Source organism: Anneissia japonica, unplaced genomic scaffold (genome assembly GCF_011630105.1).
Source record: "Anneissia japonica isolate Jap-2015-1 unplaced genomic scaffold, ASM1163010v1 scaffold6788_len1366326_cov149, whole genome shotgun sequence".
Taxonomy (NCBI): domain Eukaryota; kingdom Metazoa; phylum Echinodermata; class Crinoidea; order Comatulida; family Comatulidae; genus Anneissia; species Anneissia japonica.
Window position 1 is genome coordinate 80,209 of NW_022692324.1, and position 15,462 is coordinate 95,670.

At 32.9% G+C, this 15,462-nt stretch overlaps 1 protein-coding gene across 1 annotated transcript in view; it reads left to right on the plus strand.

Moving 5' to 3' along the window:
- Positions 1–6,053: 6,053 nt before the first annotated feature.
- The window catches only part of LOC117100212 (GATOR complex protein WDR59-like), a 39,387-nt gene continuing 29,978 nt past the window's right edge, over positions 6,054–15,462 (plus strand). The window contains exons 1-4 of the mRNA XM_033239805.1: positions 6,054–6,181; positions 8,107–8,156; positions 8,370–8,505; positions 9,578–9,663. Coding sequence (XP_033095696.1) covers positions 6,146–6,181; positions 8,107–8,156; positions 8,370–8,505; positions 9,578–9,663 — 308 coding nt within the window. The 5' untranslated portion in view covers positions 6,054–6,145. The remainder of the gene's footprint in view (positions 6,182–8,106; positions 8,157–8,369; positions 8,506–9,577; positions 9,664–15,462) is intronic.

Here is a 15,462-nt window from a genome sequence, read left to right on the forward strand (position 1 = left end):
ATTGATTTTGAAATCAATAACCCTTCTTCTTTGCAATAGCAGACGAAAAAAGTCAGTTACCGTACTCGCGCGAATGAGCGCCCGGGCGCTTAAAATATTTTTTTCACTTTCTCAGGGGCGTTTATTCAAACGGGGCGCTTATTCGAACGGGGCGCTTATGAAAAACAGAGTGGAAATTAAGGGGGCGCTTATGGAAATAGATTAAAATCGAGGGGTTCTTATGGGAAATTAGGCCTATTAAATTTAAGAGGCACATTTTGAATGCAAAAAAAGATTATTTAAGGACATTAAGAATGGTGCTTAGGCTGAAAAGATAGCTTAATCATCCAGAGAACGGGGCGCTTAAGGAAATTTTCACGTTAGGAGGGGCGCTTATTCAAACGGGGCGCTTATTCGCGCGAGTACGGTATTCTAGGACGTTTCATGATTCTTTATCACTAAAAATTAACAAACACTCATTTTGACGCACTCCGTTCTGTAGTGTGAGTCTGCTGTTGAAAACAAACTTCCTAGCCTAATTTTGTGACTGGCTATGATGACTGAGATGGACAGGTTGATTTATTAATAATATTTTGTTTGGGATGGAAAAAAGGAGAGTCAATTTCCCCAAAATGCTCCAACAGCACATAGTTTAGTGTGCGCTATGGACAGTATGGCTATGGAATTTACTAACCACACAGTCCACAACCAGGTGATTAAGGCGCAAACTTTATCTGTATTTGGTGGATTAAGTCGCAAAACTTTAACTTCGTTTGGTGGCACCATTTACTCTAGGTAGACGGCGACCGGTTTCGTTAATAGTTGGTACATTTCTTACAAACATTCAGCCAAAGGCCAGTGAAAGTTGAGACGGCAGTCAGGTTTTTATCGATGTTTTGCCATTCTTACTTATGTGTGCCATCGTAAAGTCGTGGTTTGCTGGAGTTGCGTTCAATTTAAATCTCCGAACATGAAGCTGAGATATTCTATGAATACCGTATCTTGTATCGCAGGCTACAATTTAAAAACAAGTGACCAAATAATGAATTAGGTGCTAAATTTTGATTTAATGCTAGGTAAGTTAAAAACAGACATTCCTTCCGAGTGGGACTGATTAATAAATTCGAGGGGGTTCGCACCCTGGCTACTACGGGCCTGCACGATGGAAGTGTTCAACGGCCAGCAACCTCGTGAATACCACTATCTATAAGCCTACCATTAAGGCAAACAATTCATTACGCGCATACAGTATTACGTAAGATATACAGACGTCTTAATTAAGTACCTGGATGCAATACTTTTTTTTCTCTTTTGTGGGAGTTACACCCACTTTTATTTCATTTCTCTTTTCTTAGTTTAATAACATTTTTTTTAACCCATGAAATAATGACATAATTGTAATTACAAAGGCCATTGAATAATAATAATAATAATAATAATAATAATAATAATAATAATAATAATAATAGTACTAGTAATAGTAATAATACTAATAATAATAATGATAATAATAAACACTTTCTTATAATTTAACATCCATTAAAGGTTAGTCCCTTTAAAGCTGCATAAACAGTAATTCGTAGTTTAACATTATTTTTCATTATAATATTACTAATAGTAATAATGATAATAATAACTAACACTTTCTTATAATTTAACATCCATTAAAGGTTAGTCCCTTTAAAGCTGCATAAACAGTAATTCGTAGTTTAACATTATTTTTCATTATAATATTTTGAATAGATTTGTTTTTTCTCAAAAAAAAACAACTTGAATATTAATACAAACTTGCTTAAATATTTTTTACTTTTTTCCCTTAATTTTTGTTTCTTTCAAATCAAAGTATCTGATGGTTCATCTCTTCATTGTACCATGATATAATTCATAACATATATATACTGTCACCTACATACATACATACAAACACACATATATATATATATATATATATATATATATATATATACACATATATGTATATATATATATATATACATATATACACGCGTACATGCATATAGATGCATACACTTACATAAACACATACATATACATGATTACAGTTCATCAATGATCGGATTGGTACTCTTATTTCTTTATGGCTCATTATTTGGATCCAAGATGTGCAGTATGCTATGAAATAGTAATTATCCCATATTGAAATTGGAACATATCAATAATAATATTTCATGAATTAACAAACAATAATCAATCAATCCCTCAATCAGTTCATTGAACCACAGTCGGCTTGTGAATAAATAAAAACCATTTGTTAAACAGTACAGTCGTTTATAAAGGTGTACAGTATGTATTTTAAACACTTTACATTAACAACATTGCTAGAGACCATACTGATACCTAATATTTTTGTTTTGTTTTGTTTTGTTTATTGAGTGCGTATATCAATCCATCTTTGCCTATGTTTATCACCTGAATGTATTCTAGCTTCAATATCATATTGACTTTTCACACTTGAATTGAATTTGCAAAATAAGACCCATGGATCTGTTGTTACTGGGTATAACCAGTTTGTATAAATTGTATAAGCTGCTTTTGCAATTAATTCATTAGTGATGTTGTTTTGTTTTGCTATACCTATAACCGATAAATCTGTGCTATTCGTTCCCCTTAGTCGTCTCCGAACTTATGGTGATCGAGCATTTGCAGTTGCTGCCCCTAAGCTTTGGAACAGCCTGCCTGAATATGTACGCCAGGCACCTTCAACTGGGATTTTCAAAAGCCGATTGAAAACACATCTTTATAACTCACTATAGACCACTCACATTCGTTCAATTTCGTTGCGCGATAGGCCAATATTTAGTTACACACATCATTATGACACCTGTGAAATCAATAGCTGACCGGCCTTGGTCGGTCAGTGAAACGGTGTGATGATGTGTGATTCTATTTTTTATCTGTTTTGTCGGTTATTCTGTTTGGTTAGTTTAGGTTATTTCCGGTCAAATTTATTTCCATACATTATTCACATATATTTTTCAAGTGCCTTGAGACGGTTTCGATCGTGGAAGGCGCTATATAAATATAAAACCATAACCATAACCTAATATAACATTTTTGAAAGTAATATTAATCTTAATTTTAAATATAGATGCAATATTCTTCCAATAGTTTCCTAGACTTTTTTGCACGTCATTAACATGTGTTCTTCATCAGCAATTGTTGCACAATGTACACACAATGGTGAATCATCTAATTTCCATTGATATAACCTTTTCTTAGTTGGTAAAATTCTATAGTAATTTGAAGTTAAATTCAGCTAATTTTGGAGTCTTTATCTCTAACTTATAACTTGTTTTGTCCATACTTTCTCCCAATGAATATTATTACCTGTAAATATCTCATTCCATTTACCTTCACATTTTGGTTTTATTGATTTTCTTTGAACTAAGTATCGTCTACACTCTTTAGTGCTAATTTTTTCCATATTTATGTATTTGTTTGATTCCTCTATATAAATACTGGGTTCAGCATGTGTCTCCTTACTACTTACATTATGTTTGTCACTATTCAATATGTTCAGCCAATATTTTAGGAATGGCTTTTTTTATTTGAAAATATTGTACAATCCAATTTCTTTTATTACCTAATCTTGCTTCGATTGTGTTTTCAGATAATATTTCAGAGTTTATTAATAAATCTTTTAATTTAATAATACCAGCGTTTATCCACTCTTTGAAGTATAGTGACTTATCATTAATTTTATTATAAGGATTACCCCATATGATTTGTTCTTTTATATCCTTTGTAAAAGTTGGATACTTTGTCCTACCACCACCGATGTAGTACCATGCCATTACGACCTTGGTGTAGAACTTTGGTAAATTTGTTAATACTATATTTTTACATAGGTTTGGCATTTCAAGTGCACTCAAATTAGGACCAATTTTATTGATATACGCAAGTGGAATTTCTTTCCAATTGGCTTCTTCTTTACTTAACAGTCGTTTTACCCATGATATCAGCAAAGCTGTGCATATTGATTCAAAATCAGGGACATTAATTCCACCATTTTCCTGTTTTAAAATTAAGGATTTTCGTTTTATCTTTTCTTTTTTATTATTCCAGGTGAAATTGAAGATAATAGACTCGACCTCTTTTATAATCGAGTCAGGTACTTCAAGTACGCTAGCAATATATATTAATTTTGAAAGACCTAAATTTTTCAGTATAGTGGATGCAAGACTTTGCGATGCAGTTACTACTCTCAAAGAAAGAATTCAAAACGTTTAAAGTTCTCGCTCTTCGACAATTATGAAAAACCAAACTCTGGATTATGAACTTTTCCGTTTACGAACTCAGTCCGGACGGAAGGGGTAAGCAATTGGGAGATGTGACTGTACCCAGTAATATAATTGGTCGAGAGATTTAAAAAAAAAAAAAAACATGTTTGAGTCAGTGTTTAACTTGTTGAAATGAATTAATATTTATTTCTTTACTTTTATATTATAGACCCTATTGTTATCATTCTTCAACATCATATTACAGGCCTTGTCTTAAAACTTGCATCACTGGAATTTATAAATGTTTTTTTCTTAACCATTATATTATAGGCCTTATTGTTTTCATTCTTTACCATCATATTACAGGATTTATTGTTTTAAATACTTGCATCATTGTAATTCAAAAAGTGTAAATAATTCAATAAAGTACTGTAAACATCTTAGAATTTTTGTTTTGTGTACTTTAATTTGAGTGGAAGATAACTATAGAACGCCTTTGAACCAAGGAGTTTCAATAATTACTTAAAGCATATTAAAAAAAAAAAAAAAAAATACTTAGATGCTTGAAAACAGAGGTGGAACCTGTGGGGTCGTAGACAAACATTTATTTTTTCCTTCCCAAATTGCGGAGTTTACTCCACAAGTGGGCCTACAAGGATTTTTGCTCCCGAATTCTATACTACAGAGGCTAAGGTGGTTTGGACCCTTGTTGGATTTGCTACCCCTTCCCTGTTGGCAAACTCAGGTGCCACTGCTGCTAAGTCAATGCTTTGCAAACTCCTTGCCATGGAACAAAGTAAAAGTAAAATCAAGGCGGTAAACAGAACCGGAGGAAGGCCAGGATTGTTCGGGTGGACAGTTTCAGTGTCTACAACGCAAGAATAGGCTGACTCGCTATCCTCAGCCCAGTCGTGTTTTTTGTTTGTTTTTTGGGTGAGGCTTACAATTTTAGGACATAAGCACCTGTAGATGCTCAGGCTACACATTTGTCCTAATTTGGTAATACAAAACTCAGTTTTAATAACATCAAACATTTTTAAAAATTGTTTTGAAATTCTTTTTGTAAAAAAAAAAGTAGTGGGGTGAAAGCTGGACTGGATGGACCGGCTCTGGCGCCTCTGGTAATATATATATATATTTTTTTTTTAAATTCAGCTGTTTTTGTTTACAACAAGGCACTCGAAATATGGCTCCTCTTCAATGTCTTCTGTTGACAAGAATCTTTTCTTGTTTGCAAAAAAAAAAAAAAAAAAAAATTTTCAGTGGTTGGTCCCTCTTAGAATGAAATTCCACTTAGGCCTCCAAATTTGAAGTGAACACTTTTTTTCATTTCAGTTCTTCAATTCATGATTAATGATGATGGTAATAAAGTTAACATAGACCTATTTAAATTTATTAATTTTAAAACTAAGAAAATTTCCCGGTATTGAAGATACAAATGAGAAAATATCTTTCTTGCCAAATAATATGCATAGATAATATTTTTCCTATTATCGTTTACATTAGTTTATTATATTGATTGGTACTCAATTTATAATTTTCATAATTTTTGGTATATAGGCCTACTTTACAAATACAGTATTGTACAGTATAATAAATTGATGATACAATTTCAGTTGCAGTCTTATGTCTGGAAATATTGCAGCGTTTCAAAATCAAAAGCTTATAATTAGTTTAATTAGTTAAAAAACATCCCTAGTATAAAGTCACATCAAATATAATGAAATTTAGTACTGCATACTAAAAATAAATAAATAAACATTTCAATCTGTGTTTTCTATAAAGAGCGGAAAAAAGTTTAGCTGCAGAGGGCAGCATATCATAAAAACATCATGCAATTCCTCGGAAACTAAATTTTACTCAAGAGACGAAGACAACATGATTGAAAATTAGCAAAAATTGCCTGAAATCGTTAACCTACCAAAATGACAGAAATAGATAAATGGTGCAACGATTTCCAGGTAAGACGTATCGTTTAATCTTTATATTTATTATGGGTATATATGATATTTTATTGGCTAGGCTAGTAGCCAACTACAACTAGGCCTAGCGTAGGTAGGCCGTGCTCACTCAACAACAGGCCAGCCATAGGGCCAACCTGATCCACGGCCTGCCTAAGGCCTATGTAGGCGAAGGCGTACCTAGAGTAGTAGACCCCAGCAGGGTAGACTTTTAATATCTTAGGCCTAGCTAGGGCATTGATGTATGCGAATACATGTCAAACCGTACCCATGCCAATCCGTACCCACAAACCGTACCCAAATTTTGGTCAACCCGTACACACAATTTTGGTCAACCCGTACACACGTTTGATGAATGATATTTTTATTATAATAAAACATTTTGCAAATTGTATTGTATATTAGATAATAATCATATTAAACTATATTATGAACGCCAAGGTTACTGGTTAGAATACATAATTACCTTTACCAAGCATGCATTAAATCAAATAAATTGGTACTTGTCACCTGTTTTATGATGATTTTGAAATACTCTCATTAAGATAATTAAGAAATAACTGGAGGTCTTCATTTTTCGGGTCTTCGGTCTTCGGGTCTTCGGTCTTCGTTTTGTAGACACCCATATAGGGTGTCTATAAAACGAAGACCCTTGAAAATTTCACAAACAGATGCCCAAAAAATTTCGTAATTTGTATTTTGTGAGAGCCTGGCGTATTATCATCCAAATGAAAGAGAAAAAATAGGGTTCTTCGTTTTTGGGTCTTCGTTTTATAGACACCCAGCAAGACTGCATAGTTCGCAAGCTGTACAAGGCGAATCTTGCACACTTTACAAATGTGCAGACAATTCCGATGTAGGGGAATCTTTGAGACTTTAGAGAAATATGCTCATTTGTGTTCCTCAATCATTAGCAAAGTGCATCCGCTTACTGGCAGAACTTTTAAGTGGTGGCCAGACTTTCTCTAAACAATCTTTGAAACAGTTTCTGAACTTGGACACACCACATCACAAAGAGGGTATTTCTAATCACCAGTAACTTGAACCACAAATGCCTTTTTTCCTACACTAAATTTTTGTTTATACAACTTAAAATGATGGCTTCTTGTTCTGGAATATTCCAATCTTGTATAGACCCTCAGGCTCCAAAAGATCACTACCAAAAATCTTAATGTCAAAAAGTTAAATGTGATATCTGCTTGTTTTTTCCTACCAAAGTTGGCATGGCAGATTAATAGCCTTAAGTCTACCCATGCAAAAATTGTCTCTCAGATTTTTAATTAAATCATTTTATATAACACAACTACCGTATAGTACTCTATCGCAGATCAAATAATGAACATAGAGATATGCATGATGCCATTACCATCTAGAAATTTAATAAATGATCTTTTGATCAACCCATGCATGATGCCATTACCATATAGAAATTTAATAAATGATCTTTTGATCAACCCCATCCCCTATTAAATGCAGCTCTCGCAACCTTTCACTGAATTGTGGAATATCCAACTGTTCATCATACTAAGATCTGATTCTTCATTGACCTGTGTACTGTAATTTCACATCTTGATCAACCAGTACCAATTTAATGTTTACACTTACAATTATTAAATCCAAAATGAGGTCCATGATTTTACATTTAGGGCAACTAACTGCCAACTAACGGCCACTAGTATAAAGCATTTAAATATTGATAAAATATCTTTGTGTCATCAGCAAACAAATTTATAAAAGAATCGGAGACAATTTTAAGCAAATCATTAATTTGCATGAATGGGCTTTACTGAGGCAGCGATATTGAGTGGATAGTGTGTTGTATTGAATTTTTTTTTTTTTGCAACTCCAAAAAATTATAAAAAGCGTCTGTAAGGGAAGATAATGTAAAGTTAACATCAATAATATTTTTATTTCGTTAATAATAGGCCTCTGCCATGGGACTGGATTGCAATGGGAAATTGGCAGTACTAGCTGGGTAAGTATCTCCCTAACCTATTTATTAAGAAAGTAGGCTACTATAGTTGTACACCACATCAGCTTTCAGAATTATTCTCATCTTAGCTATTACTAATAATACGTTACATACGTTTCTTGAGGTATATTGAACTGAATGTGTTGAGGAGTACATTAAAGTTCACTCTTAATTTTCATTGAACTATATTATATAAACATATTTTTTCATCATCAGGCGGAAGAACATGTGTATTGTAGACCTTGACAATCTGCTGGCAACGCCTATGTACGTCAAGCGTAAGAGTAACTTTAAATGGGACGTGAGCGTCGTTGAGTGGAATCACCATTTGTCAAACCAGTTTGCAATCGCTGTAAGTGATTATGTATTTAAATAATTAGATTTGTTTACAGAATTTTATTTAAAATATATGGTTTTGAAGACTGCAGTGAGATACCAACATCTTTTGTAAGAGAAAGAGTTAAAAACAATATTATTAAAATATGCAAAATCCTACAAATTATATGAAAGACAGGTGAAAGTCAGTAACCCTTCGCAAGAGGGAAAATCCTACCTGCAGGCCTCCAAACAACCATATCTGTGAATTCTGCTTATTATAGGCCTATGCAACTATCCCAGGAATGCTTTGAATGCGGCACTTTACTTTTATCATGCTACTTAAAACAGTTACAGTAGTTCCCAACAAAATCTCATTCACGAGAATTGAAATTACAGAGAACCCCTGCCCCCACCCCCCAAAAAAAGGAGAAATCAATTTTGTTTTGTGATAACTTTACACAAGCAAGAAATAAAAGATTATCAATTTAAAGCAAGAAATATTGAAAAAATGAAGTCTCTTAATTCTCGGCAAAATATTAAATCAATCTTAAGGTGTGAAATAATTGTAATGAATTTAGTGTCCTAATATTGTACTGTAGTACAATGAAAAATAGAATAGAATTTGAAATTGCCAAAAAACTTAAAAGGTATGCAAACAAGAGAGGGCTTCAGCCACAACATCTTAGAGTTTCACCTTAGGTACATAAAATAACAAGTTTGAGATTATCTTTTTGTGAAGCGGTTTAGCGCAGCGGGAACTGTTTAGTTTCCCAACTTCAAAGTCAGGGTTTCAATCCCTTGCTGTGTATTTTGCTTGTGTCCTTCAGCAAGACACTTTATCTGCATAGCTTCTCTTCACCCAGGCGTTGAAATGGGAACCTGACCAGGTTCCCATTTCAGTGGAGTTTGGACCCAATGTCCAGGGAAAAGAACTGCGCTTAACCGCAAGCAAGTGGGCATTATAAGTGCCCATACCAATACCGATACCTGTGAGATCAACTTAAAAAAAAATAATTTGTCCCTTCAATTATATATTAATTAAGAATCAGGGATGTAGTGATTGCAGTTTACACTTGGTCATGCTTGAGTGATTTATTTGATTTCAGTCTAATGAAACTGCAGACATATACAGTAAACAAGAAGCAGACTGGAGGTTAGACTGTTCACTGAAGGCTCACAGCAGGGCAATCAGGTATTACGTCATCATAATTAAATTTGTTAAATTATATTTTCCAATGAAAAGTTGAGATTTTTCTCACCTTTTTTTTGCAAACTTTTTCTTTAAATCGTCAGAGAAATAAAAATATTATTTTGTTTTCTAGCAAAAATATTTTTGCCAAAAACATCCTGCCAAACGAGAAAATAGAAATAAAATTTTATTGGTAAGTGCAAACAGTGTAGTGATGGGATGGTTAAATGCTGTAAATTTATATATTGATGAAGAAATTTGCATATCTTATTTTTGGCGATTTCAATGCAGCAGCGGGCGTAATAAATATAAAGAAAAACTTTTATTTTTTCAAGAAATTTCAATTTTTTCGTGCTGGCAGGTGCACTACAGTATAATGGGCCAAAAATAATATTTCATTTCCATTTGTGGCAAAGACAAGCCAAACCAGTCACTTGTTGCAAAAATCGATTTTGAGTTATTAATACAGTGTTAGAGAGTAAAATAATAGCTATAAAATGGTAAAAAAATCATTCACATCGGACATTTCCTTATGAAGTTACAAGCGTTTAAACACACAGCTGTTTAAAGAACTATATATGAGAAATCAGCCTTCAAAGTTTATGATTTCAGGCATTTCTCATGCAGAAACTATCAACAAATTCTTAAAAAATGTTGTTTTAATATTGCACATTAGGAAAATAACAGCATAGAATGATGTGTAGGTATATAAAGGATAGTTTAGTGCAATAAAATAGATTTTCAAAGATTTGACATTCCAGCATGATTTGGCCATTTTCTCTGAAACACGATTTGCGACGAGTGACTGGGTTGGCTTGTCTTTGCCACATGAAATCATCATTATTGGTTCACTAAAACAAGGAAAAAAAAAAAAAAAACGTCTCGTCTGAAGTTGAAGTTGTATGAACATCGTAAACTTACTGTTTTAGAAAATAAATATTAAATAACTATATCTATTATTTTCTATAAAAATTTAAAATGAGTTCGACATCTTTACATTTAACCAGATATCTTGCCAGTACATTCTGCAATATTTTCATTAACAGCTGTCTAGGCCTGCTAGATATGTTTGTTTAACATATACTTGAACTGGTCAGGTCTATAAATACTAGATAAAGCTTGGTGCATAGCCATCATGATTGTTGACCTGGATGATATACGATTTCTGGACTAATAACTATACTGTATATTAAGACTATGAATGAGTATGTGTAGCAACCAATAGGTTTAATTATATTTAAGTAACAACACACTAATGTCTAGGTGAATTTGCCAGAGTATTGAAAAATTGTTCATTCCTTCAATGAGATTGAGATAATTATGTGTAAAATCTCAATTATGTAGAATAGGTTCATTTTGTCTTGTAATCCAATTCAAACATTTTCCACTTCTGAAAAGAGTCTCAGATATTAATCCACATTCATATCATTCTTCTATTCTCTAATTAATTACTTCATGCCATTTAGTTTTTTTCTGAATTCGGTATACACCCTTTGAAGCTAGACATGGTTTTTTTTTTTCTATTTGTATGTTTGCTTTTTAAAATTATTAAAATTGCCAGACCACCTTCATTTATTCCTTCCTCAAAATGCTCTTCCTCAATTTAACTTAGCAACTCCTGTCATACCGCTTTTTTCGACTTTGTTGTCATACAGTACTTCTCATTATCTTTCTTCTTTACGGTACTTTGTTACTCTCTAAAATTTGTTGAATTCCTTTCTGGGTGAACAATGATTTTTCTTTTCATATGGTCTGATTCAAATGGCATTGTATAAGTATAGTTTGTGTGGTATGTGGGTCACTAGGACCCTCACGGTGTATGCCCCTACCCCACTAATGCATAGTCAGGTAGGGGTTGGATATTTTAGTTCATTTTGTATTTTCTAGTGTACATTGTGCTCTTTGTTTGGCGGATAATTATCGTCATCGGCTGTCCATCATTTTCTTTTTTCTGGAATTGAAATTGAATTGAACATATAAGATAATAATGTGCTACTGTAGAAATATTAATTTCAACATAGTGATAGAATGATTTAATAAATTATACTAAATTAATGAATATTTCAATATTTCATTTTTTTACGAAATATCTCCTCTATTATTATAATGCAATCATTAAATAATAATTATGATATTCCTCTATTGTAATGCAATCGTTTAACAGATGACCTCGGAGTATTGCCATGACCCTATGTCAATAAGGTCATGTATAATAATCTCAAACTAAATAATTCTGAGAGTCCAGTAGTGTAGTTATTGCTAATGATGGTGATAAGCTGATATTGATAATCACTTATCTACAGTAGATAGGCACTCCCTCCTGGGTAGTCTTCAAGTTTTTAAGGGAACTAGAATATATTTTGGTTTTTCATAAATAGCATCTACTGAAAAAGAAATCATAGATGATCAGAAATCGTTAGAGTGGAGTAGTTTAAATCAGAGTTTATAATTATTTTTTTAAATAGTTATCAATTATGTATTATGGTCATACCAAGATTTTTTAATGATGGCTTTTGGCTCCTGCACATTTTTGTGCTTGCTGTTTACTATTCACCATACTTTATTTGAGTAAAGTTGATAAGATTAGTTTGCGATACGTACAAGCATTTTTATAGGCTTAATACAAGTGTCATCTAGATTAAAGACCACAATTCTTAAGCCACTGTCCAGTAGTTTGTTCAGTACAACAAGTGTATAAATGAGAAATCTATTCCAAGAGAAAATTCTGAATCTGTCTGAATGTTTTTTGCATTGATTTAAACATTGTGAAGCCTTGGTTAATGATCATTTGTGATTATATTCCAGCCCTGAACTTGCAGTTTGGATGAGCAAGGTGGTAAAGCTATATTTCATTCACATTCACCAAGATTGGCCAGTCACCTCAAAATCTGACTAAAGTTTGACATACATTTATCCATCAAGATCGGAAAAATTTTGGATTGTTTTTTTGAAGATTTTATTGTTATTCAATTTGGAAATCTGAACATTTGTCAGTGCTATCCTTCATATTTTGACAATATTTCTTTTATATTGTGTTATAGTTCCTTTTTATCAGTATCAGCTTGAATTTTGACTTTGCTTTAAAGTTAATCTATTGCAATTTTATTGAGTTATCATGTCTCATGAAACTCCAAAACTACTCCACAAAAACCAGAAAGAATCCAACTTGCTTAAAATAAAACTGAAAAACTTGGAGCGGCAAGAAAGCCAGACTTTGATACAATGTGACAAGCAGATCCAGATTTTAAAGGAAGAGACAGAGCAGACAGAACCAGCAGAATCCATACACACTAAAGTGCAAAAATCACAGTTAAGAATTCATCGAAAATCTGTACAAGAATTTAACTTGAAGTGTTTCAACTGGTTGGATAACCTGCAGAAGCAAAACAGCTCAGAAAAAACATCTGGAGCGGTTCAACTGCTAAACAAGAGGACAAGCTTCTTTGGCAAGGACTGGAATAATAGTGGATTTAGAAACACACCAGGAGGGATTTCTGGGAAAACTGATGATCATTCTAGTGAACGGAAGATTGGGTCATATTATGCAGTCAGCACAAGTTATCTTTGGCTTTGTCGTTTGAAGAAAAAAACTGAAGAAAAGTTTTTTCATAGAGAAGAGAAATCAAGAAAACTGAAACCTCTTCATAAGAGAGGATTTTCCCAAAGCTTTGACCTACAAGTACCCTTCTCAGGAGTTAGACATACATATCCTCAATTCACATCACATGCTTTGATGTTGTCCATGAGAGAACGAAATAAGGGTCTTTACAACAGTCCAGAAGATGAACATGAAGGTTCAACAAGAGCAGAAGAGCATATGCAAAGGCCACTGTTAAGAAACAATAACATGGTTCTTGTGAACAATGATCTCCAGAAATCTGAGGACAGGAAGCCAGTAAATGGGTTTCATAATGTTGTCACAAATATTAACACAATGTCACCAAACAAAAGATATTCCATTGATGTTAAACCAGCTCAGTCATCTTTCAGTTGTGAACAGAATGCTTCAGTTTCTGAAAAGGACTCAATTGAAGTTGCCTACGAAAGTGTTCTACCTCCATTATTGAACAGAGACGGGTCAAATAATCTCATAAATTTAACACCAGTTACACCAAAAGCAAAGTCAACAAGACTTAAGAAAATGGAAGAACAAAAAACAGAATTGGAAGATTCAACTGATATTAGGTCACAGCAAGAACATAAACCTGTTCTAGGCAAAGTAATAGGTATTGATAGAGACATGAAGAGCCTTAACATTGTTGGTAACAGTGTTACTAAGATTAGTGTCAAGAATAAATGTAGTAATAGTACAATTAATGATAGCACCAGCTATGCTCTTGATAATATAGATAGCAGTATCAGTGATGGATATGGTAATGTTGGCCATAAAAATAGTGCAGATATTCAAAGTATTGCCAATGGTAATAGTCATAGTAGAGTGCTTGGTAGTAACAGCCCTGATTCAAACAAAGTTAAAACTAAACCTAAAAGTATTCCTTATCAATTGAAAGCTTACCGCAGGGACCTTGATCGTAGAATGGGAGCAAGTTATTATTCTCTCAAACATGGTATAGAAAAAGGTAAAGGCATTCCTCAAAAGAATGTTAGGCAACAATTCACATATGGAAGGCATTTCAAACAAAGAAACCCTCTTACAAAATGAATTGATTTCAAGCATACTATATGAACTGTTTGCAAATAACCTTTTTTATATAATTCTATATTTTAATTGATTACTTATATAATATCTAAATAAGAGTAACTTTCAATTAGATATTAGATTGATTTTCATAGTTAACATTGACTATATACTGTAGTAATGTGCAGTACATGAAGAAGGCATACAGTATTAATTAAATTTGTTAATTAGACCTATTCTTGTTTATATCTTTTAGTAAACTTGTAGCCAGCTGTTTCAATGCATTTGCTTTCAGAAGTGATGCATTTTGAAGACTGCCCTCTAAAGTCCATATTACAATCAAGAGTATAAATTTTTCCACTCTGTCAAATTTTATAATTTTACAAATTAAATAAAGAGTCTTCTAACCCTCTCTGCCACCTTTACCAATGGAACAAGCCTGCCTTGATGGTAATAATACACATAATTTGATTTGAAGGAAATGAGTCTGCAGGATTGGTACTTACTGAGCGGAACCTCTTTTTATAGATATTTAGATTCTCTCATTCTGGCCTCATGTAAAAGTAGGTAATTTGTACCTGGTACCAGACTAGTGCCCTAAATGTACCCAGAGCCTCATACCATGTGCTGTCAGCTTGTGTACCTGATTTTAAAAATTGTACCCATTACCAAGCCAAAAAAATTAATTGTTTGTTTGCCCTTCTTTTTTTTTTTAAATAATAAATAGGTGCGGATGGAAAAAGTAATTTTTTTTATTTATTTATTTTTTTTAAATTCTCATCAGATAGAATAAATATAACCCACAGAGGCCTAGAATGGCACTATCTTACATCAGACAACAACTTTTGACTAATTTGTAGGGCATCTGGCAAAAAATAAAGATAAATTCACTCACATAGTTTTTTTTTTGTTTTTCCGCCCATATTTTTTTCAGTGAGTTAGGGACGGGTGGAGGGGGGGAAAAAACAATTTTTTTTGGCCCCCATCTAACAGGTAAAGCTTACCTTAATACCTTAATTGTGACCAGTGACTTATACTTGATACCTAGTAGCTTGGATCTGACATAGACTAGGTAAATTGTACATTGTGCCTTCTACCTCTTTCATACTTTTATTTAATACAAATTCAATGATATATAATATTATGGATTTTAAAAATAATAA